The 24,905-nt window shown below is 47.9% G+C and overlaps 2 protein-coding genes across 10 annotated transcripts in view; both read left to right on the forward strand.

The window, feature by feature from the left end:
* The window catches only part of STK10 (serine/threonine kinase 10), a 39,660-nt gene extending 30,164 nt beyond the window's left edge, over positions 1-9,496 (forward strand). The window contains exons 13-18 of the mRNA XM_023745460.1: positions 427-551; positions 1,464-1,652; positions 2,188-2,313; positions 3,133-3,246; positions 7,066-7,854; positions 7,919-9,496. Of these exons, the coding sequence (XP_023601228.1) occupies positions 427-551; positions 1,464-1,652; positions 2,188-2,313; positions 3,133-3,246; positions 7,066-7,206 (695 nt within the window). The 3' untranslated portion in view covers positions 7,207-7,854; positions 7,919-9,496. The remainder of the gene's footprint in view (positions 1-426; positions 552-1,463; positions 1,653-2,187; positions 2,314-3,132; positions 3,247-7,065; positions 7,855-7,918) is intronic.
* A 5,877-nt stretch (positions 9,497-15,373) lies between these two features.
* FBXW11 (F-box and WD repeat domain containing 11) overlaps positions 15,374-24,905 on the forward strand; it is a 104,333-nt gene continuing 94,801 nt past the window's right edge. For 3 of the 9 annotated variants that reach the window (XM_006104132.2, XM_006104133.2, XM_006104135.2), the window contains exon 1: positions 15,374-15,766. In XM_006104132.2, coding sequence (XP_006104194.1) covers positions 15,764-15,766 — 3 coding nt within the window. In that variant the 5' untranslated portion in view covers positions 15,374-15,763. The remainder of the gene's footprint in view (positions 15,767-24,905) is intronic. The other 6 variants (XM_023745463.1, XM_006104134.3, XM_023745464.1 and 3 more) reach the window with 5 other exon arrangements.

The raw sequence follows: 24,905 nt of genomic DNA on the forward strand, positions 1-24,905 counted from the left end.
GGACAGGGAGGGTCTCACCCATTTTCCCGAGGGTTTTCCATTTGCCCGTTCGGGGAGCTGAGGTGCCGTGTAGATGGAACATAAATGTCTCCCGAAGACAATTCTCCCTCCGTGGTACGGTTGTGCCCATTTGGCAGAGCTGGAAGCTGAGGCCTGGGGCAGTCTTTTTTCTTGTGCTAAATCCGTGATGGAGCTGGGTTTCAGCCCAGGTCTCGGCTTCTCAGGCTCCTGACTCCGAACACGTCTTGCTGTAGCGAGCTCTCACCCGTGGGTATTAAGGAAGTTTCCAGGAGGTGGCCCAGTCAGCTCTCCCACGTAGTCTGATGAGGTGGCACAGTCATCAGCTGGGCTGTGGCAGGGGAGGGGAGGGGAGGGCCCGGTGGGGCTCTGCCCTCAGCAGCTCACCGGGCAGTGTGTCCTCCGCAGACCGGGAGGCGGCCCTGTGGGACATGGAGGAGCATCACCTGCAGGAGAGGCACCAGCTGGTCAAGCAGCAGCTCAAGGACCAGTACTTCCTCCAGCGGCACGAGCTGGTGCGCAAGCACGAGAAGGTGAGGCTCTGGGTGGGAGAGCGGGAGCCCGCACCGTGCTGGGGCACCACTCGGGTACCGTCTGCTCCCAGAGGAGTGAGGCTGGCCACGGGGAGGCCTGGGGAGGTTCTGGCGGACATCTTGCCTCGGCCCCAGGGGCCAGAAATAGGGGAGACCATGCAGGGCAGCGATGGTCCAAGCAGCTCCCTCTCGGACTCTGACACCCATGTCCCTTTCATGCCCTTTTCTCTTTCCTCTCTCCTTTTGCCCCGCCTTTCTTTCCTTTGTCTCTTCCCCATGGGTTCCTTCAGAATACTTTCAGGTATCAACTTAAACATGTCCTCTGCCAGGAAGCCTTCCCTCACGTCCCCAGACCAGGTGAGACCCAGCTCTGTGTGGCCAGTCGTCTGTCCTGGTTTAGTCCCCTTAGTGGGGACACAGACAGATAACTGAGGTCTGGCTGCACAGCTGCCGTGGGTCATTCCTAACCTAAGCCACTGTGGCGGCTCCGAATCGGGAGCTCACTCCGGCTAGGAAGTCAGGGGAGGCTTCTTGCAGGAGGTGACACTGGTACCAAGTTCTGAAATACAAATACGTGTCAGGTGAAGGAATTTATCAAGACTTCTAAAAATAAGAATTGACACCTGCCATCAAAATGATAAACCATCCGTTTCAGTGTACATTTTGCTTTGAGATGTGAGCTTTGAAACGGCATGCCAGCATTGATTAGATGGCAGGGCATTTAGAAGAATCCACACTATTAACAATTTTTAAAGTGAGAACAGACAATGTTACTTATCAGCAGGTGTGAAATGATACAGCCTTGCTCTGCTGAGCATTCTGGGCCAGGTGGGTCCTGGGCTCCTGATGACACCCCGTACACCCCGTGCCCGGAGCGCAGCTGACCTCGGCCCCGCTGCCTGTCCCCCTCAGGAGCGGGAGCAGATGCAGCGCTACAACCAGCGCATGGTGGAGCAGCTGAAGGTGCGGCAGCAGCAGGAGAAGGCGCGGCTGCCCAAGATCCAGAGGAGCGAGGGCAAGACGCGCATGGCCATGTACAAGAAGAGCCTGCACATCAGCGGGGCGGGCAGCGCTGCTGAGCAGCGCGAGAAGATCAAGCAGGTAGGCCCGTGGTGTGCGGGAGCGGGCACAGGTCAGGTTTACCTTACAAGGTTGGCGAACATAAAATAGAAGGTGCAGCAGAGGGTCTTGGAAAGAGATGTGCAAGTCACACAGCTCAGAAGCCTCATCACCTCCCCGGGACCCCTCTCTGGTGGACAGAGGAAGCTTGGCGAGACTTGCGCATGCCTGTTCCCTCACACTGCGGTGCCTCTACCCTGCAGCTTCCTCTGCTGCTAAACCCCTTCTCATCCACCATGACCCCACTCGCATGTCGTGGCTCAGAGACCAGGAGGCGCTCCTGTGGCTCCTGCGTGGTACACACGCTGTCCTAGCACAGGTCACAGCACAGTGTCCTGTCCCCACCAGCCTCGAGGGCAGGGGCTGGGTCTCGGCTCAGAGGGAGAACTTAAAACAGGGGAGGGGGGCACAGCCTGAGTGCTGTGGGGTACTAGTCCCTCTGACAGGGCCCCCAGCCCAGCCTGAGGTCCCTGAGGCACCCACCCCTCTCTCTGTTGCAGTTTTCTCTCTGTTGCAGTTTTCCCAGCAAGAGGAGAAGAGGCAGAAGGCAGAGCGGCTGCAGCAGCAGCAAAAACACGAGAACCAGATGCGGGACATGGCGGCCCAGTGCGAGAGCAACATGAGTGAGCTGCAGCAGCTGCAGGTACCGGCCTCCCGCTGCCCCCCGTGGCCTCGGATTCCCCCAAGGCAGTCAGCTCAGGGACAGAGACTCTGCTGAGAGGGAAGGCTTCTCATCTGATGACCCAGGGTGCCACACAGTGGCCAAATCACCTCCCCTTCCCCAGCCATAGTTCCCACATCCATAAAGTGGGCGCGGGTGACAAGTCCTATTTTGCAGGATTGGAGTAAAGCTCTGACATGAGCTGAAAGTGCCTTGCCCGGGGCCTCACAGTGGGCAGGCTGCTGGATTTCTCAGCCATCACTGTGTTTTGGCAAAGGGTGTCCTAATGACCCTAATACCAGAACCAGATGCAGACAAGAAAGGAAAACTACAGACCGGTATCTCTCATGAACACAGATGCACAAACCCACAACAAACTATTAGCAAACTGAATCCCAGAATTATACACCATGACCAAGTGGGATTTATCGCAGGCTGGTTCAACATCTGAAAATCAATTAGTGTAATCCTTGACATCAGCAGCCTAAAAAAGGAAATTCACACGATCAGATGCAGAAAAGGCATTTGACAAAAGCCAACACCTGTTCATGATAAATACTCGCAGCAAACTAGGAGTAAGGGGAACTTCCTCAACTTGATAAAGAACATCTACAAAACACCTACAGCTCATCACCATCCTTATGGGGAGAAGCTCAAAGCTTTCCCACGAAGAACAGCACCAGGTGTCCTGGTGCTGCCAAGCCCTTCGGTGGCCCCTTTCCCCAGGGAGACCCCTGACCACCCCCTCCCCGCTTCCTGGCTCCTGAGAGTCTTACCTGTTCTGCCTGGAATTTGTTCCAGAATGAGAAGTGTCACCTCCTGGTAGAACATGAAACCCAGAAGCTGAAGGCCCTGGACGAGAGCCATAACCAGAACCTGAAGGAATGGCGGGACAGGCTTCGGCCACGCAAAAAGGTAACCGTGTCTGGGCTGGGGGCTCAGAGGTAGGCTGTGCTCCATGCTGTGCCACAGGTGTCTGCCTAGGAGGTGCATACAGATAAGACACACATTTATAGGTTTATTCTAAGGAACCGGTTCACACAGTTGTAGGGGCTGGTAAGCCTGAAGTCTGCAGGGCAGGTCGCGTCAACCTAGGGACGAGCTGGTGTTGCAGTCTTGAGCCCTCGAGTAGTCTGGAGGCAGAATTGCTTTTTCCTTATGGGGCCCTCAACTGGTTGGATGAGGCCCACCCACAATATAGAGCAGCGGTTCTCAACCTGTGCGTCGCCAACCTGTGGGTCGCGACCCCTTTGGGGGTCGAACGACCCTTTCACAGGGGTCGCCTAAGACCATCGGAAAACACATATATAATTACATATTGTTTTTGTGATTAATCACTATGCTTTAATTATGTTCAATTTGTAACAATGAAAATACATCCTGCCTATCAGATATTTACATGACGATTCAGAACAGTAGCAACATTACAGTTATGAAGTAGCAACGAAAATAATTTTATGGTTGGGGGTCACCACAACAGGAGGAACTGTATTAAAGGGTCGCGGCATTAGGAAGGTTGAGAACCACTGATATAGAGGGTGATGTGCTTTACTCAGAGTCTACTGAGTTAAATGTTAATCACATCTAAATAATTCCTGCACAATGACATCTCAACTGGTGTTTGACCAAACAATTGGGTACCACGGCCTCACCCGGTTGGCAAGTAAATTAACCCTCACAGAGTCTCAGTGTGGTCACTTTAGATGTACGAAATGAATACTGTACAGTGTTATGTGGAAAGTCACCAGCCCATGGTACAGGCCAAGGACATGCTCACTTCCTTACACTCGCCTAATCTCTCTGAAGAGAGCGCTGCCTGATTCTCTTTGGTGCCGTGGCCGGAAGCCCTGAGGTTTGTCCTGCCATCACCCATCAACTCAGCTTGCTCTAACTGTGGCCTGGACGGGAGGCCGCTGCTCACCTCAGCTATGTAATGGCCTTGGAAGTCCTTGAAGTGAGGCTGCCCGCCCTCTGCTAATGGAGCTTTCTGGCTGGAAGCTGGCCAGGGTCCCAGCACTTCCTTTTTGCAGGCCCACACGCATCAGTTTTGTAACGACAGCCTGCTGAGACTTTCGATACTTGACACTCAGATCAGTAATGCTCCTGCATAGGTTGACTCTGGAAAGGAAATATATATTAACCCGTTTTCTTACCTGCGGGTTCTGTATACCCTTGGCACTTCCTGAGAAAGTTAGAAAAGGAATGGGTTACGTTGCCTCTAGCAACTGCCTCATATCCCAGATTGCTCCATGGGGACACCTGGGCTTCGGGGAGACACTACAGTGTGTTTGAGGAGCTGGCATTGCATTTTGCTGAGAGGGCTGCCTCTCCAGAATCCCCTATAGAATGGTCCTATCATTAGCGACCTGGGTTGCTGCTAGAACACGGACCCAGAGGGGATTTCCATTCTGGAGTAAATGTCCTTTAACCCTCTCGCATTACAGTCAGCAGCCTTGAGATGCTGTCTGTGTATGGGTTCAGGGGAGATGACTGTGCATTGTGGGATATTTTTAGAAAAATTCAGATTTCTTTTGGTAAATACAGAATATCTTGTAGGGTCAATGAAGTGTTGCTTAGGTCATAGTTAGAATGCGGCCTCAGACAAGTTGGGTCTTCCCCCCTGAGCCTTGCTTTTTGGGGCTGTAAATGTGAATGACAAGTAGTTCCTAAAAGCAGGTGTTTGTAAACTACTGTCCATGGGCCATCTCTAACCTACCCCCTGTATTTTTTAAAAAAATATATTTTATTGATTTTTTACAGAGAGGGAGAGAGATAGTTAGAAACATCGATGAGAGAGAAACATCAATCAGCTGCCTCCTGCACACCCCCTACTGGGGATGTGCCCACAACCAAGGTACATGCCCTTGACCGGAATCGAACCTGGGACCCTTCAGTCTGCAGGCTGACGCTCTATCCACCGAGCCAAACCGGCTAGGGCTACCCCCTGTATTTGAAAGTAAGATTGTATTGGAACATAGCTATGCATGTTCAGGGATATATTGTCTGTGCTGGATACTGGACTGTAACTGCAGTGAAGCCGTGCCAGGGAACTCACAGCCTGCCTACAAAGCCAAAAATATTTCCAGTTTGGCCCCTTACCAATACAGGGCTGTCATCTCCCGCCTTAGGTTACATAGAGGAAGAGATGTGGCTGGTAGAATAGAACAGTGTGTAAGAGGCTTTGAAGTAAGCGACGTAGGATAAAGTCCTGGCTCTCCGTTACTACCTGTGAGACCCTGGGCAAGTTACTAAACTCTCTGTGGTCGTTATTAGAATCAAGTTGGTATTCCTATAGCAGAGGTCCCATCTGATGGCCTATGGGCTAAAATTGGCTTACAGATCTTAGATTTGGCCAATACATAGCAATTTAAATTTTTTTGAAAGTTACCAACTAAATTTTACATTAAAATCTGGATTTTGCCCTGAGTAGCTCAGTTGGTTAGAGCAATGACCCACTATGCCAAAGTTGTGGGTTCGATCCCTGGTCAGGGCACATACAAGAATCAACCGATGAATACATAAATAAGTGGAACAACAGACTGATGTTTCTTTCACCCCCTTTCTTTTTCTCTCTAAAATCAATCAATAAAAATTAAAAAAAAATCTGGACTTCCAGTTTCTTTTGAAAACCTAGGAACTCTGGTAACACTGGACCCATCAAACTACATGACAGCCATCAGCTAGAACAGAAAAGCTGCCCTCTTCAGACATGGCTGGTGCTCTTCACCGCAACGCAGTCCCCATTACTCCCTACTGTCTCATGGCCAGCTCTCTCCACTCATGTAATCATCTGGCTGGCTCCCATGGGCACTGGGTTTTGTAACTTCTGTTACAGGCGCTTAAACAGTACTACTTCGATCTTGCATATATGTTTGCTTGCCACGAACACTGATATTAATACATCCAGCAAAGGAGAACTTGAGCCAAGCGTCTGTGTGAATTACCAGAAATTTCAAATCACTCATGTCTGTAGCAGTTTTAACACGTGCTGGCCCATGTTCCCGAGTGAGCTGAGCCACGCCCCAGCTAAGTGCATTTGTTTACTTGCAGTGACTGGTGAATGCACATTTACTAGACCTGTTTAGTATATGTAAAATTACAGAAATACATATAGACAATTTTTCTGTGAATTAAACTCTTCATACATGCTTAATTTTAATTACACATATGTGTCTACATAAGTAAAAACAGGTAAACTAATTTGTCAATTTTTTTTAACATGCATTCAGAAAACCTCCTCTGTTATATAATGCACTTTTGGCTTTAACAGACACCCCTTCCCCTGAATTACTTCATTATATCAAGGTTTTCCTGTGTTTTGAAAACAACTGGTGATTTCTGTGGGGCAGGGCCCCGGCTGGGACACACATTGCTGCTCCCCTATTAAATCTCTCTCCCCATCTTCTGCCTCAGGCTTTTCTCCGCTCCTCCGGCTGTTTTCCTGCCAGCAGATTTGCACCTGCTTTCCCCACACCCCATGTAGACTGGCATTGCCCCAGACTGTAGCCCTGGGCTCACAGGAAACTCCTGTGTGGCTGTGGCAGGAGGATGGCGGAGGTGGTGTTTACTTTCTGGGTGATAAGCTCTAGGGAAGGAAAGAGGGAAGACCAGGTGACCCAGGCACCAAGGCCCAGGAGGGCAATTCCCAGAGAAGGCCACCGTGGTGGGGGTCCTGAGGTTGGGAGACCTGTGTCCCATGGAATCTGAGCTCCATCTACCCTCTCTCTGTCTTAGGCTCTGGAAGAAGATCTGAACCAGAAGAAGCGGGAGCAGGAGATGTTCTTCAAACTGAACGAGGAGACCGAGTGCCCGAACCCCACCACCCCAAACAAGGCCACCAAGTTCTTTCCCTACAGCTCTGCTGATGCTTCCTAACAGCCGCTCGGGGCTGTGGCTGGCGGGCCTCTGGGCCCTCCCACTCTCTGTGAGCAAGTCACTCAGGACCCCTCCCTCTCGCTTCCGCACCAGCTCGAATCCAGCCCCTTGCCGGAGTGACCCGTGTTCCTGACTCCGCGCTCTCATGGAGGATCGCCTACTTTTAATATATGTTCTCTTTGAACCCCAGGCCCCTTCGAGCAGTCAGCGATTCGGGTTGTGGGTGTGGTCAGGGTCCAAGAGGAACGAGTGTGCTGTAGCCTCGAGGCCCCTCCTGTTTGCCAAAACACCAGTCTTTGCTGCCTGTGGGTGCACAGTGCTGCCGCTGAAGTCACCATGGGCTCGTCCATATGCTGTAATTCTTGGTGGCTCTTCAGCCATTGCCTGCAGTGTCAGACAGGAATCATGGCTCCTCACAGCCAGCTGCTCAGGGGGTGCCCTTATTTCTCCACTTTCCCCAGTTTGCTTTCCTCTTGAGGCCATGTCTACAATGGGGGAGAGCCAGAACTGTTCATTCTCCTGGTCCCAGGTCTTTCATGCCATCTGTGTCTCCCACCTCCTGCACACACACACACACACACACACACACACACACACACACTCACACACACACACAAAGGGCTTGGGCCCCTGGGCCTCTCGTACCAGGTGGGTTGGAGCACATTCACACACACACACACAAAGCCCCTGGGCCTCTCGTACCACGTACCAGGTGGGTTGGAGCACATTTGCTGCCTGAGCCACTGAGTATGTCAGGTGGAGCCGCTGGTATGTGGCATGTTGGCACCAGAGCACAAGGTGAACAGTCTGTGATTCCTTTTGGCCCCCATGTGGTAGTGTGTGTTCAGGGACAAATGGGTGTGTTCACCACCCAGCACTTCCACAACCCAGTCTGTTTCCATCTCACATTTGCCCAGGTGAAATGGGAAGGCTGTCTGCCTCTGCCCTGTGCTCCTCCTATTTCAGGAGTCTAGCCTTATACTTCAGAGGTCTGGCAGTCCTCAGGAAGCAAAAGCATCAGGGAGAAACTAATGCTTTTTGTGTGTCTACCCCCCCCCCCCCCCCGAACATGGCAGAAGCAAAGCTTCTGTAGCTCAGACAGAATCCTGGACCTTTGGGTCATCAGTTGGCCTCCCAGAGTCTGATCTCCAAGGCTGCAGTGTCGATAACCCAATGAAGGCAAATGCTCAAACTGGCATTCGGCTTCTTTACAAACAAAGCTTCTTCATCTTGATTTCTAACTTGAAACAAATATAAATGAATGGCTTCTTCAGGAAGACACCTGCTTTAAAGAAACGAGAGAAAACTGCAGGTGATTTTGAGAAATCATATGGGCACATGGAGTCTGGGTGCTAATCTGCTGGTGACAGAGTGCATGCCGCCCCCAGGAGGACTTTCTCCTTCTTCATTCCTTATGGTTAGGTTCGAAGCTTTGTCTTTCTAAAGCAAAGTCTTAGCACTGGCTGTAATCCTCTCCTGGATCTTGCAAAGGGAGAGTCGCCGTTCGAAAGAAGGGACTGGGGGTGCCCTTCTCACAGATGCAGTAAAGATGCTCTGGAGGCCGGGGGAAGGCGATGGTCCTCTCAGGTTAGTGAGCATTCAGCTTGCCTGCTTCCGGATTTGACCCACATGGGACACTGGTCAGGTATCAACAAATGAAACAATTGTCCCTTTTGAATCTCTTAGGTGCACAGGTGCTGGAAAATGTGGACCAGCAGCAGTGTAACTACAGAGCGTAGACCCAGTTCTGCCAGGGGAGGCCGGTACTGGCGAATGGCCAGGTGGGGCTGATTTGGGCTTTGTTTACAACACATTGCCTTTTGCAGCCTGGGGTGTGAGAATGAGTATTAGGTTTTATGGCTCAGGCAAGTCTTTGGTCCTTCCCTTACGTGACTTGCCATTCACGTTGGAATCGTGTTCGAGTTGCTGTTTCCCTGCTCAGTGCCACCGGAGCCCTGACAGGTTCCCTGTTCGTTCTGGACGGGGTCTGGTTGGGCCTTCCGGCCTCACAGTTGAGCCAGTGTGCACTGCCCATCGCGGAGAAGGCCCGCAGTGTTCCTCAGGCCCCGTGCTAACGTTTCCTCTGTAAGGGACAGAAGAAACCGTTCCTCCTTTTCAGTCAGTTTATGGCAGAGTATGTATAACTAACTTATATGTTCCCTTTATGAAGGATAGAAGTTATTTTTATGTAGTTTCCAAACTTTATACAAAGCTTTTGTAAAATGTTCTCTGCAAAGTTAACTGCAAGAATGTAAATATGCTTCTAATAAAATAACAAACGGAGAAACTCTATTTGCCTTTGGGGTTCTTCTCTTGGGCTGAAGTGGGAAAAGCAGGGCACACTTCACATTGGCCAGACCAGAAAGGGTTTACCAGCTCCTGAGTACACTGGTCATACAGCAGGTCTGACTTTAGGTTATCTGTTCTGAAAGTCACGCCTGGCTCTGTGTGTGTGTGTGTGTGTGTGTGTGTGTGTGTGTTTTCTCTACAGACATTAACTATTATTCTCATTTAACAACATTCAACCACCAAGAGTTTTCACATATTAATTGAATCCTTTCAATAACCCATGAGGAAGACACCGTCATTCCCATTTTATAGATGAGGAAATGGGAACTCAATTCAATCAGTTAAGAACAAAATATTGGGAACCACCTGACTACTAAAAGGATTTTTTATATTGTCACTGGAGAAATTCAGTTTCTCAGTTTCTCGGAGCATACCAAAGACTCTACCGAGATTTAATAAATGAATATTAATCATACCTGCATAGCAGAGATCATCCTGTTTGTTCAGCGAATTCTACTTCATTTCTTTTTCAGTCACACAGAAGAGCACATCCTTTAGCAGCCCTTCCAGCCTCTTAGGACTGAGTGAGTGGGCACTGACCAATGAACAGTGAGCAGGAACAACTTTCTGAGATAAGGCAGTTGATAGCTAGTGCAGCTCCCCTCTTTCCCATTAATACCGGAGACCATGGATTGCAGATGGTCTAACTTTAAGATAGAGAGCTGGCTGACCACTTTGGACTTCACACAAACAGATACGTGTATTAAGGTGTGAAAACTTAGTAATGGGTCAGCTTGGCTAGGAAACTACATTTCCCTGAATTTTGTTCTTGTCTGTTTCTGATGAGGGTGGGCCACAGGCAGATTCCTGTGACGGATTTGGGGGGTGGAAGTGAAACCAGTCATTTTGTAGCCCAAATACATCTCTGTCGATCAGCTCACTCACCTCCGTGGTGTGAGGAGTGGCTGGTTCTGCAATGGCTCCACATGCCCTTAGACTTAGAGCCTCCTTTCAACTTCTCTGATTCCTGGGCCAGGTGTGGGTGTTCAGCCTGTGACACAGGGCTCCCGCCTCTGCAGGACATCCATAGCACCAAGGTCAGGGGCAATAAGAACCGACAGGTTTCAGTCTGACCCCAGTTCACCTATGCTTCTCTCCCCAACCTTCCACCCATCTCCCCTTCCTGACTTGCTTGCCCCGTGGACTTTTAAGACCCAGTATTGCCCAGGAAGACAACAGCCTTAGAGATTGCTTAACTAGTATTTTTTTTAAAATATATTTTATTGATTTTTTACAGAGGGGGAGAGAGAGGGATAGAGAGTTAGAAGCATTGATGAGAGAGAAACATCAACCAGCTGCCTCCTGCACACCTCCTACTGGGGATGTGCCCGCAACCAAGGTACATGCCCTTGACCGGAATCGAACCTGGGACCCTTCAGTCTGCAGGTCGATGCTCTATCCACTGAGCCAAACTGGTTTGGCTGCTTAACTAGTTTTGACAATTATATAACATCAACTCTTTGTAAAATATTCCTTAATTCACTCTTACTGGTTCTGCATCCCTGATACACAGGGTAATCTGCTCATGTGGCATAGTGTATTCTGACTAACACAACTTTTCTTTACTTTTCCAATTGCAGGTGTCCTATTTAACCTAAGTTTAAAAAGGGGTAGGGGAAAATACAAATATTAATTTCAATATGTTTGCCAATAAGTGAACTGATGAATGTTTGTACTTATGTGCTTTAAATATATTTTCCACACAATCATGGAACTAAAGATTTAACTAATCTAACAACCCATTATTGGCAATGCCAATCCTATCGAACCAGTCAATCAAATTAGACTGTCAGAAAGTCTGGCTTTTTCAATCCAAATAAATGTGCAAATATATATAGTTCATGATATCTTTTTCCCCCCAAATTCTACAGATCGATCGATAAGGCAGGAAGCCTTGTCATGTGGATGAAATACAGAGCTGCTACCTTCAATACAGTCTTACCAACACCCTTATGATTTCACAAGATTCTCCCTCGAAAGACCTGCCCTCTGACATGAGTGGAAACGAGTTGCCACAATTCAGTGCGTTATCCTCCTAACTCATCGTCACAGGTGAAAGTACATCATTTGAGCCGAAACCGGTTTGGCTCAGTGGATAGAGCGTCGGCCTGTGGACTGAAAGGTCCCAGGTTCGATTCCGGTCAAGGGCATGTACCTGGGTTGTGGGCACATCCCCGGTGGGAGATGTGCAGGAGGCAGCTGATCGATGTTTCTCTCTCATCGATGTTTCTAACTCTCTATCTCTATCCCTTCCTCTCTGTAAAAAATCAATAAAATATATTAAAAAAAAAAAAAAGAAAGTACATCATTTGAACACGCCACAGGTCGGGGCTGGCACGCAGGGAAGTGCCTGCCGAGGTGCCCCTGAACTCACTGGGAAGCCACCTCCCGGATATCCCCGCCCCCCGCGTATGCCTGTGAGTTACAGCTCTGCAAACGGTTGCTGTGCCACGAAGGCCAGAAGGAAGAGGATGTGTACTGGAGCCGGGAAGAGAAGTCCTTTCATTCAGCCGTGTCCCCTGTGGTGCTCTATTGACAGAGTTAATCACTGTGCCAGCTGGCAGAGCAGAAATAGTTACAGGGTTCCACTCCAGTCTTCCCCTACCCCCACAACAAGAGATTCTTTTATTTTCATCAATGTTTATTTTGTTGTTAATTCTCACCCAAGGATATTTTTCCATTGATTTTTAGGGAGAGTGGAGGAAGAGGAGGAAACACAGAAACATCGATGTGAGAGAAACACATTGATTGGTTGTCTCCTGCACAAGCCCCGACCAGGGCCCAGGCCAGGGAGGACCCTGCAACCAAAGTATGTACCCTTGACCGGAATCGTACCCTGGACCCTTTGTTCCACAGGCCGACACTCTATCCACTGAGCCAAACCGGCTAGGGCTCCCACTCCAGTCTTAAAAAAAAAAAAAAGTTTATATTAATTTTAGAGAGAGGAAGGGAGAGGCAGAGAGGCATCGATGTGAGAGATAAACTTGGATCGGTTGCCTCCCGTACACACCCTGACTGGGGATCAAACCTGCAACCTGGGTATGTGCCCTGACCAAGAATCTAAACACTGACACTCCAACCGCCGGCCAGAACAGAGGGTTTAATTGTTGAGAGAAGCTGGAGATTCGGATTTTAAAATGTGAAAGTGTCCAATTTTAGAACAACAGAAAAGACAGTGTGATACACATACGTCTTGAGATCATATTCAGCTCGTGACTCCTGCCCTAATCCTATGTGCTAGGCCCTGTGGAAAGTGCCGGGGCCTCAGAAGTCTGGTTGGCTGACACACTGGTGGCTCCCAATGAACTGGGACTGTCCCTTCCCACACTGACTCTGGGCTGGGCCATATGACCTGCTTTGGCTTAATAAGCATTTGCTCATTGGGGTCATGTCCTCTAGAGCCGTGGTAGCCAACCGGTGGTCCGAGGACCACTGGTGGTCCGCGAGGTCCGAAAGGTTGGTGACCGCTGCTCTAGAACCTAGAATCTAGATTCTAGAAAGCTAATTATCCTGCAGAAGCCGGACTGATGATGACCCAGGTGGAAAGGGAGACCCTAGAGCAGTGGTTCTCAACCTTGGCTGCACATTAGAATCACCTGGGAACCTTTTTAAAATCCTGATTTCTGGGCCTCATCCTCGGGAAATTCTGTTTCTTTGTTATGGGGTGGGGCCACAACATTAGTAACAAAGAAACAGAATTTCCGGAGGATGAGGCCCAGAAATCAGGATTTTAAAAAGATTCCCAGGTGATTCTATGTGCAGCCAAGGTTGAGAACCACTGTCTTAGAGGCTGTTTTGATGAGCTCCCAACTGATTTCAGTCCCACGAGTAATCGGAGCTTATACTATGTGGGCTCAGCTGAATCCAGTCAACCCACACAGTTGTGAGAAATACTATAATATTTTAAGCTACTAAGTCTTAAGGGTGTTTTATGATGATGCAATGGGTCACTGAAACACGGCTCATTTATTGCAACCGATTTGTTTTACTAACGAATGTCCCGAGGCCCAGACAGGGGAGGGGGTCCGATGAAATTCGGATAGCAGGTTAATGGCAATCACTTTCCAATCCTATTGCTTTTCTCTCAGCTCCCTTGGCGGAAAGCACGAGACAGGGGTCACAGAACTTTAATCGCCAACTGCGAGGCGCTTACACGGTGTCCTGCATGCCCCCAAAACAAATAATAACCTGGACCTTAGAAGTGGGGTTTCTAGCTCATTTAGTCCCCTCACTGTACAGGTGCAGAGAATGCAAAAAAAAAAACACGTGAGAAAGAGAAAGCAGCCTCTGACATTTGGACGCTGGCCTGATAACCTATGTGATACCCACACCTGGCCCAGGAATCAGAGAAGTTGAAAGGAGGCTCTAAGTCTAAGGGCATGTGGAGCCATTGCAGGTTCTCAACCTTCTGGCCCTTTAAATACAGTTCCCCATGTTGTGACCCAACCATAAAATTATTTTCGTTGCTGCTTCATAACTGTAATGTTGCTACTGTTATGAATCGTCATGTAAATATCTGATATGCAGGATGGTCTTAGGCGACCCCTGCGAAAGGGTCGTTCGACCGCCAAAGGGGTCGCGACCCACAGGTTGAGAACCGCTGCCTTAGAGCCAGGCCGCTCTATTACTACATGATATAGCCTCGCCTTCTTAGCCAGGCCTCGTGCTCCTGTTGAATAGAGTCATTTCACAGAACACAGACACCAGACTAGGCCATTCTGTAACCCTGCCAGGTCAAGACCAGAACAAGACCGCTCCTTAATGATATCTGAACATACACACTGTCCCCCCGCCCCCCACTAATAGGCCGGGCTGCTGCTCATTGGCCAATGACAGCTTTACCCTCGGTGTCCCGGTCCTTCCAGGTCAGAGTGACTGAGACCCCCAACCAGAGGACCACTCCTGCCTCCCGGCACCATCTAATCCGGGAAGAGCCTCACTTCCTCAAACCCGCTCCCAAGTCACCTAAGGGCCCTCCCCGCGCCCCCCAGGGTGAGTGTTCGTCCTCCTCGCAGCGACCAGCAGGACACCCAGCTGGCTCGGCCACTGCTGCGTCCCTGGTGGTTTCTGATGGAAGACACAGATGACACAGTTCGCAGAGTCGGTGACGGAGTTCGCGAGGCGTCTCCAGGTCTCCAGCCGCGTTCTTTCTCAGCGCCCGTCACTCTTTTGGTTAATCCCCCCCGCCCCCCCCGCCCCGACCCCCCTAGAATTAAGCTCCACGAGAACAGAGACCTTGTGTGTGATGTTCAGAGCTGACTCCGTGTCTAGACTGGTAACCGGCAGTGGCTGGAAGTTTTCTGAACGAATAAGTGAGTAAGAAGGGCTCAATGTACGCAGATTCCCTTGCATCTCTCGGCTCCTCCCAGTTCGTGGTGCATATAGACAGCGAGCGCCACAGCTCATCTCCAAAAACCTCCTCTTCCCCACCTAAACCTCCAAACACCCCACCGGATGCCCGAGAGGGATGCCCCTTGTCGACCCTCCTCCCTTGCGGAGCTTCTCTCGCCGGCCGGCCCTCTCCCCCACCTGAGCCCTAAGCCCATCCCCTTCGAAAGTACTAGAACCCACCTGTCTCCAACACGTGTCCCTACCACCAGACGCCCGCTGACCAGCCTAACCCCTACCTAGGCGTCGAACGGGCGCCGCGGACACTGACCGCGCATGTGCGGAAATGGGTCGCATACGCAGAATCTCTGACAAGTGAATAGTGGGGCTCGGACTTTCCGTTCCGGTCTGAGTGGCCTGTAGCTCCCAGGAAGTCAGGAGGAAGCAGCGGAAGGAGAACCCGCGCGCAGGGTTTTCTGGGACATGTAGTCATGGAACTCCCGAGGCTCTATCTGGAGGGAACCCTTAAGTCTGCACTTCTCGCATTCACTACCCAGTGCTTCTTTCGGCTCAGAATTCAGCTCCGAGCTGCCAGGAGAGGTCGGCTTCTCGTTCCCACAACGCTCTGCGGAGCACGCGGCGCCTGTTGGGAGCTGTAGTTCTCGCTCTGCGTACTGCGTCCACCGAGGGGGAGGGCGGAGCTGCCGGCGGCCCGGGCGGGCTGGCAGCTAGAGTGGGTGCGATTACCGCCTCCGCCTCTGCCGCCTCCGCCGTCGCCTCCTCCGCACGGGCGGTCGTTGCTGCGCGGGGAGAGCGAGGCGGGGCCGCGGGGCCGCCATGGAAGCCCGACTCGGTGATTGAGGACAAGACCATCGAGCTCATGGTGAGTGCGGCCCGCTGGACCGTCTGTTCTTCCGTCCGCCCGGCCCCGGGGCGGGCCTGCCCACATCAGCGTCCGGCCCAGGCCCTTCCCGCCGTCTGGCCCCTTCCCCCCTCCCCTCGCCGCCTTCCCTGGCCCCGGGCCCGCGCGTCCCTTCGGATCCCTCGAGATCTCAGGCCGGAGGTGGCCCGGCCCCCTCCGGCCCCTCGGTTCTCCTCCCTCCCCCAGTCCTGTCTCGGGGCCCATCTCTCGAACGACCCTCGCTCGCTAATGCTGTGGCCTTAGCTCACACTCGCTCTAGCATCTCCTTCTCCTGCTGAGAAGTGGATTTATTTTTTCTCCTCTATTTCTCCGGTCCAGGCCTGCACCGCTCTTGCAAGCCCCACTTAGGCCGAGTGAGGTGGTGATGGGAGGGGGGACGGAGGAGATCGGCCAGGGCCTCGGGCCTCCGCGCCCTAGCAGGGGTCTCCCACCTTCTCCCCAGCCTAGAGCCGTGTAGGTGCCGGGATAGGCCCTGCGGGGCGGGGGTGGGAAGCTCCGGGGTGTGAGGCTGTGGCGGATGAAGGGCCTCTTTCCCGGACCTCGGTGATGTCCGGCTTCTCGGACAAAGGGTTTCCTACTGGGCCGAGAGGGAGGTTTGCATAGCGAGGCCCCAGGTACTCTGGGTTCCATCTCCCAGGAGTAACTTCACGTTGCCAGAGCCGCTTTAGGAAATTGGGGAGGAGGGGGGGAGGGTTGTCCTCATGACTGCCGCCCGCCTGTTCTTTCTTCTCCAAAAAAAAAAAAAAAAAAAGAGAATCCTCAGCCCCTGGGGGAGCGATCACTCTTCTGTTAAAAACCATTTCTAGCCAGACCAGACCTCGTCCCCGCGGACACCCCATCCCTTTCCCCCTTAGGACTTGGAGCCGGAAGGGTTTTTATTTTTTTTTTATTTTTTATTTTAGAAACGGGACCATGAGAGATTGGCTACTTGGTGGATGATTGGGTGGGAGAAATAAAACATGGCAGCTTATTACCTGCCAATTTGAACGTTAGGGAAATCAGACTGGGCTGGGGAGGAAGTCAGTGCCTCAACAAATGGACAAGCCCCGGGGTTTCTTCCTGTGGAAACCTTGACAGTTTCTTTGTATCTCTCCCGACACGGTAACAGCTTCCACCCCGGGAGGGCCGAGGGGAAAGGTGAAAGAGTGTGCTTAACCCAGCCGCATGTTTTTCCAGCCAGAAGGTCTCCAGCGTGAAAAATGCTCATTGAGTCAGTGATTCCACCGGGTAGGGTCGGTGACATCAGATCCACTTCCCCCATTGAACGCTATAAATAATAAATGGTGACACTGAAAGTCTGATGGAGGGCTGCGTGGTTTCCGTGGACGATGGTGTCTGGGGAGTGGAGAAGCATGTTATAAAAATGGAAGTACAGTAGCGTCAATAGGGAGGCCGCTTAATAGTTGCTGCCCCTTGCCTAATTCACAGGACTAGACTTCTCCAGCATTCTTGAGTACTATGAAAAAAAAAAAAGCTCTAGTAGTTTCTAATTTGTGTGTGTGTGTGTGTGCGCGCGCGCACACACGTGTGGTGGCTTTTTAAGGGATACTGTCACTGGTGGATTTTTATTTGATTTTCATTTGTTAAGTAATTTTTTCCTCCTCCGTATAATTTATGGAGCTATTGTAGTCAAGCCTTTGGCATTCTGCAACCCTGTAGATTACTTTGGTAAAATGTCTTCGGGAGAATGACAAATGTGGTCCATCGTCTTACGGGTGTATTTACAGTACTTCATAGTAGAAAACGTGGGTCTTGGTACTTCTTTGACGTTGGCTGTTCTGTGCTCCTTTCACTTCTAATGATTTGAAAAATAACTAAGTGTCTTTATTTTCAAAAGAATTATAAGAAACACAGTGTAATCTGCTTAGTGTTTCCTGGTGTATGGTTAAAAAAGTCCTCAGCCTAAATTTACTGTCTTTTTATGCTCAGAACTTAAAAACGTCTTGATTTTACAAGATTGTGCTTGTCTCTGGTCAGAAAAGATATGTCAGCCTTTTAAAGACATTATAATCTGGGACTCTTAGAAAATTTAATATAGAATTTAGTAGTTAATCTAGATCAATTTTAAAAATGGCTTTTTATATACAGATTTTGATATTCCCTCAAAGGGATAGCCGTTAAGACTTTTAGGCAATGCTTTTCATAAACATATATGTATTTATTTTAGTGTAGTAGACAGCACAGCTACTTAACTGATCCAGTAAATCCAGGATCAGATGTAGGAATGATGAAGCCTTAAAATCTAATTGCATGTGGCTTTCTGTGTTCACCACATTTTAATTACAGTTTTCAGAAGTAGGTTCAAAATATTTTTTACATTGGCTTCCAAAGAACATGATTGAAGGAGGGGAAGGGGTTAAGCTTATGCTATTTTGAAAGCCTAAAGTATGAAATATTTTTAGATTTTTATGAGTCAGCTTCAGTGCTCAAATATTTGTGATTGTGCTGCCTGTACCAGTTTGGCACTTAATGGTTAACAGGATAACTTCCATTTGGTGTTTCAGAGCTTGCTATATTAAAGTAAGGAGACGGACTTCTTGGCTGTCTCCAACGTCTTAATCTTCATCCCTCTACTTTCTTTCTTTGTGACTCTCCTTTTTTCCTTGCACTTTTATTTATTTTAAAAAATATATTATTATTGATTTCAGAGAGGAAGGGAGAGGGAGAGAGATATAGAATCATCAACAATAAGAGAGAATCATTGATCGGCTGCCTCCTGCACACCCCCTAGTGGAGATTGAGCCTGCAACCCAGGCATGTGTCTTGATGGTAATGGAACCGGAGACCTTTTGGTGCATGGGATGGCCCTCAACCAACTGAGCCACACCAGCCAGTGCTCAACTATATACTCTTGATTGTGACAATTATATTTACAATTGCTGATGGTGAATAATTTAGCCACCTAATAACTTTTATGACCTTATATTGGCCCAATACTACACCTTGTTTATGGGACTGTTTTTCAAACTTCTGGATTTGGTAAAATCAGCTTTATTATTATTAACTAGAGGCCCAATGCACGAAATTTGTGCACTGGTAGGGTCCCTAGTGGCTGCCGACCAGGGCCTCCCTCCCTTTCCCCGGCTGGCTCTGCCCCCTGCTTGAACTCCCAGACGAACTCCTAGTCGAGGGGACAATTTGCGTATTATGCTTTTATCATATAGGACTAGAGGCCGGGTGCACCACATTCATGCACTGGGGCAGGAAGGGGGTCCCTCAGCCTGGCCTGCACCCTCTCACAGTCCAGGACCTCTTGGGGGATGTCCACCTGCTGGCCAGGGATGGGGTCTAAGCCAGCAGTCAGATATCCCTCTTGCAGTCCAGGGCTCTTGCAGTCCGGAACCCCTTGCTCCTTACTGCCCGCCTGCAGTGGCGCTCCCCCTGTGGGAGCACACTGACCACCAGGGGGAAGCTCCTGAGTTGAGCGTCTGCCCCCGGGTGGTCAATGCGCGTCATAGCGACCGGTCATTCTGCCGTTCGGTCGATTTGCATATTAGGGTTTTATTATATAGGATGAGGTAGAAAAATAGTAACCATTTTAAAATATATCAAATTCACCGGGCTATGTCTAGTGCAGTGGACTTCACTGGAAAAAATGAGAGTTGTGAATATGTATCACATGATATTTATTAACACCTGAGTTAGGATATGAAGCCCTCATTACTAGAAAGCACTCACAGAGCTGCTAACTGGAAGAGAAAGATGGATAATCTTCTGTTAGAAGATGGCAGAAGTTGATGCTAAAAGATTAGGAAGATAATTCTGCCTCCTCTGTGGGTGTGAACTCATCCCTTCCCCAACCTTTACATCAGTAACGGGCAGTTTGTACTCTCTTGTTAGCTGTTGAATGGTTCCCCTCTTTGCTAAGGGACCTTAAGTGAGCCATTCCTTGTTCTCTCTCGAATATAGTAATATAAGTAAAATGCATCGGTGTGATATCGATGCTTTTTTAGAGCTGTTGAAGAAGGGCCACAAGGCCATGGAGATGAAAGAAACAAGTGAAGATATTGGAGCATTTCCTTTTTTTTTCTTTTTGGATTTTCTCCCTTCCTGTTGTTGGCTTTCTAAGTAGAGAAAGTGGGTTGTTTAGTAACTCCTTTAAGAAATGGGATCCTGAGTCTAGCTGTGTGCTGATTTTCCAAATGCAGATTAAATAGACAAAGTAATGTTTAAGTGGGGTTCAAATGAAATAAACAATATACATATTCATAGGCCTCATTGACCTGCCTCAAGAGGCTGTGGCTCACATATATTATTTTTTGCCCCCGATTTTGAAGTAGGTAACATGTCCTTTCAGATTTGACAAAAACAAACAAACAAACAAACCATGACCCAGCACCCAAGTCTTGGCACTCTTGACCCCTGATGCTATACCCTGAGGATTGAGAGAGTTGGCACAGGAGCCCATTACATAGGTTCACAGAATAGCACACATGTCCCTCTGAGTCGTGCTGTTTGATTCTATGAATTCTAGAAACAAACTTTCTGTGCTGGGAGGTGTCTGGGATCCTGAGTTCCATCTGGTGATATTTACACTTTTAAGGGAAAGCAAGCATTTCAAGTCCTATTAATTCCAGTTCCAGCCTCCCTCCTGGCTTTTCTTCCCACATCCCTCAGACCGTTTTCCAGCCAAAGCATGAAGGACCTGAGTTGTGCTCACACTGTTTCCTCTGTGAGCACCAATGTGAACTGACCTACGCCCATGTATTGAAGGCTAATGTCATGGGAAGGACCTAATAGCTGGCTCTCTGGCTAAACTGGCTTAGGTCAGATTTCAGCAATCCTCTCTTTTACCCATGCTAATAAAGTCCTGTCCCTTCAAAACAATCTAGATGTCACCTCTGATGTCAATGTATGTTATGGTGGCAGATACCACTGGTTTCTTACCTATAGCACTGCCTACATCAGCCGTCGCCAGCTTTCGGACCTCACGGACCACCAGTTGGCGACCGCTGGCCTACATGATAGTCATTATTAAATGAAATGAATAAATTCTGGCTTTTTGCATTTATTTTGTGGCGCTTCACATATTCTGGGCTTGTATTCTAGTTTCCTGTTTGTGTTCTCTATTAAATGATAAACAAACTCCTCACAGTGCCTTCTTGTAGTAGGTGTTTGGTAAATGTTACATTGAATTTTTTGGTTGATTGTTTACATGCATTATTGCTGTCTGCCTATATCTTAACCATCTTTTCTGAAAATTCTCACCTATATCACTAATTCTCATAATAATCTGTTCCTAACGCTTAAAATACTTAACCATACCTTCCTGTTTGTTATAAAAGCCTGTGATTGTGTTCAGTGGCTCTGTCTTATTGTCCTTTGAATACTTCATAATGCTTAGAACTTAGGTGTGTAGATGTTTTTTAATTTAAATTGTTAGGTGTGTTTTTTTAAAAATATATTTCTATTGATTTCAGAGAGGAAGGGAGAGGGAGAGAGAGAGAAACATCAATGATGAGAGAGAATCATTGATTGGCTGCCTCCTGCATGCCCCACACTGGGGATCGAGCCTGCAACCTGGGCATGAGTCCTGACCTGGAATCAAACCGTGACCTCCTGGTTCATAGGTCGACACTCAACCACTGAGGCAAGGTTAGGTTTTTGTTTGTTTTCTTCCTGTTGCGAAACCTTTTTAAGATTTCCTTTTGATAACCTTAAGCCAAGGGTGGAGATGAATAGAGGAGAAAAGACGTAAGGGGAAGAGGAAGGTGGTGTGTCACAGACATCCATAGACATTTTCACCATATTTACAGCACTTGACACAGATACACATTGATATCTGCACATCCCGAGTGTGGTTGATAGAGTATTGAGGAAACCCAGATTCCTCTCTTATCTGTTGACGTGCACTCGCCAGTCGATAAGTTCTGAGGTTCTGTGACCTTAGGGAAGCATGCTGTAGCAGAAAGGGTGTGGGCTTGAGAGTGACACCTGATTTGTAGCCCGGCTCTGTCTCTTGCCAGCTGTGTGACCTGAAGAAAGTTAACCTTTCTGCGGTGTGAATTTATTATCTGGAAGAATAAGAAAATGTAGGTATTGTTTCGACTTCCTGGGAGGATTGTATGAGATAGTAGGTGAGGCTTGTCTCAGCACCTGCCTGCCATACTAACACCCCCACAGGTAAGTACAGGGACTGTATTTTGTGAAGGACAGTCAAGGTAGTTGGTGTGAAGAGGTTTGCACCCCCTCCCCCCGAGTTGTGCATCTATTTATTTGTGAAGCTTTCCAGAGGCCTAAAATTCAGTTGTTTTTAGCCATTTTGGGGGAAAATGATGAAATCATACAGAATCAGTATTATCTTGGAAATCTGGGGAGTACTGTTAAAATGACTAAGAACTACCACTTAGACACAATTAGACCTGCACTCTAACCTCAGAGAAATCCTGTTGGGGTTTTCAGGTAGAAAGAGACTGGTGATTAGTCACATTGACATCGAACATTGTGATTTACGTTTGAATGGTTTAGGATTTTTGATTCTTGTTTTAGCAAAGCTGATGATTTGACCTTTAACAGACTAAGCAGTGAGTTTCATACAAGATTTCCTCCTGAGTTGCATTTGAGTTGTTCATTGAATTAGTTGACAAAGGGGGAAAACCTGTTGGTCAAGAATGTGCTTGTTCCCCTCAGTTAAGTTTCTGCTAATCACAATTGCCTAACAGGAAGTTTGTCTTTGTAGGCAAATGAGAGACAAACCAGGGACCTGACAGTCCAGTAGGGTATCTCTAACCTGGATCTTACTATTATTTTAACAAAACTCAAAGATTGCAGAGTTCTGTGATGTCAGCAGGAAGCATTTCAGGACATTCCCTCTCAGGGTTAGTTAACAATGAACGCTTTCGAGCTGTGAAGTAGAAACCATGGGACATTAACATGTAAAAGTCTGTGAGTACAGAGATGTGCAAATACTATAAGTGTAATGAATATAGGAACCATTCTCTTAATAGCAAGCTTCTGGTTCACAGAAGGAAAAGGAGAATTAAATGAGAGTTCTACTACTGAGAAAAAAGGAACTTGAGTAATTTTTACATTTTTAAGAGTTAAATTGAGAACACTTACCCACTTGTGAGAACTAATAATAAAATACATTTGGTTCTGTGAAAGGTCACTTGGGGACTCAAAGAGGAAGGGGCAGAGGACAGGGGGGCCTCAGTCTTTACACTCCTGGTCTGGCAGCTATTGATCTTTATGTCTCTAGCCCAGGGGTGGGCAAACTTTTTGACTGGAGGGCCACAATGGGTTCTTAAACTGGACCGGAGGGCCGGAACAAAAGCATGGATGGAGTGTTTGTGTGAACTAATATAAATTCAAAGTAAACATCATTACATAAAAGGGTACGGTCTTTTTTTTTTTTTTTAGTTTTATTCATTTCAAACGGGCCGGATCTGGCCCGCAGGCAGTACATAGGGCTGCTCTAGCCTAAGCCCTTCCACCCATTAGGCATTCAGTAAATGTTCATTTGAAGGGAAGAGGGGAAAATTAACTCCCTAACACAGGGAAAAGGCCTGGCAATTCTAGAGGTTCAGAAAGGAGTTCCTTAGCCAAATTGTCCTGGTTGTGTTTTGCTACAGTTGTTCAGCATATTTGTTGCAGCACTAAGTTACACTTTGAAAAGCAGACTCCTGTTATGTTGCCTTAGTAGTTAGCTACTAACCATAGCTCACTATAGCTGCTTTTATCAAATCGGGGCTGCTATTATATTCCTTGGCTCCAGAGTAATCTCACTTAATGGGAAAAATCTGAGCACTCATTCTTGAGATTTTACTTACTAGTTAGTATGTGATATCTTTTAAGTTTTGGGTATTAAGATATTTCCATCTGATTATTCTGGGGAGGTTAATCATCGACTGGTATTTCAGTCACTTCACTTGCTTTGCCTACAACCTGAAAAATCCAAACATCTTTAGTCATTGCCTATGATTTATGAACAAACCTAGGAATTTAAAAATTCTTCAGTTTCAACTAGATTTGAGATTCTCGGTCAGAGACACAGTCTTTGCTTATAAACAAAGACTAGTCGGTCAACATTACACTGTGTTCTGTTTTAACGTTAATACTGTAGGCCTTAGAATTACATGGCTCTTTGTTAATGAAATGCTTTCTTAAGTGGCAAGACCTCGGGAATTAGCTGTTCAGGATGGCTCATCTGGTTCAGTTGTATTTTCGTTCAGCTAGGCTGAAATATTTCCTCTTCTATACTGTTTTAGTTCTCCATTGGTGTTAATTAACTTAGGGACCTTTGAGAGGAAAGCTTCGTTTCATCTGCTCCGGAATCTTGGCCTTCCTAATCCTTGGACTTGGGTGCAGCTGTGCTCTGCGAAAAAGGGCTTCGGCCGTACTAACTAGTAGATGTGGGAGTTTGGCAAGTTATTTCTTCTCATCTTTTTTGAGAATTAAACGAGTAATGACTGTAAAGGGCTTGGCCCATTAGTAGTCCTTCAATAAAGCTAGGTATTTTAATTACTGCAGGAATATTTTGGCAATAGTGTGGCAATTGAAGTAGAAAATTTGTGTGCAATAAGTTCACAGTCTTTGATTTTTAAGTGTTTATCTATGTCCTTCTGTTGAATGCCTTTCTCTTTGTCCCTTACAGTTTGTTTAGAATTTCAGTTTAATGGAAAAGTTGGTGTGTAGTAAAAGAATGCTCATAAAATGTGGACTGGGCTTATGTTTTTAAAGGTGTCAGCTAGTAAATGATTTATTAGTGTTCTTTACTATTTCCCCTAGTTTACTCAGTGACTGCCTATTGTAGGGATTGACCTTTATTGAATCAAAGTACACTCTTAAAATTATGCCATGTGTTTTAAAAAGCCCATATTTTATTTGAGGGTTGAAGATTTGGGTAATGTGTAGATTTGATGTCTTATGTAGCAAACGAAAAGATTTCTTGTTAGGTGCTTAAGTAGGTATCTTTAATGGGAGGTATTTGAGCCCTCCCTGATGGTTAGTTTTGGCTGACAAACTTTGTAATGGTGGAGGAGCTGTCTTAGAAAATGGAGAAAGAAGTTCATTGTAGCTGAATGGTCTGGCACAGTTTCTGTGGATGATAGTGTAACCAGTTAGCTGCTCGCATTTGGAAATTGCGTGCTATTTATCAGAG

Source organism: Myotis lucifugus, unplaced genomic scaffold (genome assembly GCF_000147115.1).
Source record: "Myotis lucifugus unplaced genomic scaffold, Myoluc2.0 scaffold_546, whole genome shotgun sequence".
NCBI lineage: Eukaryota > Metazoa > Chordata > Mammalia > Chiroptera > Vespertilionidae > Myotis > Myotis lucifugus.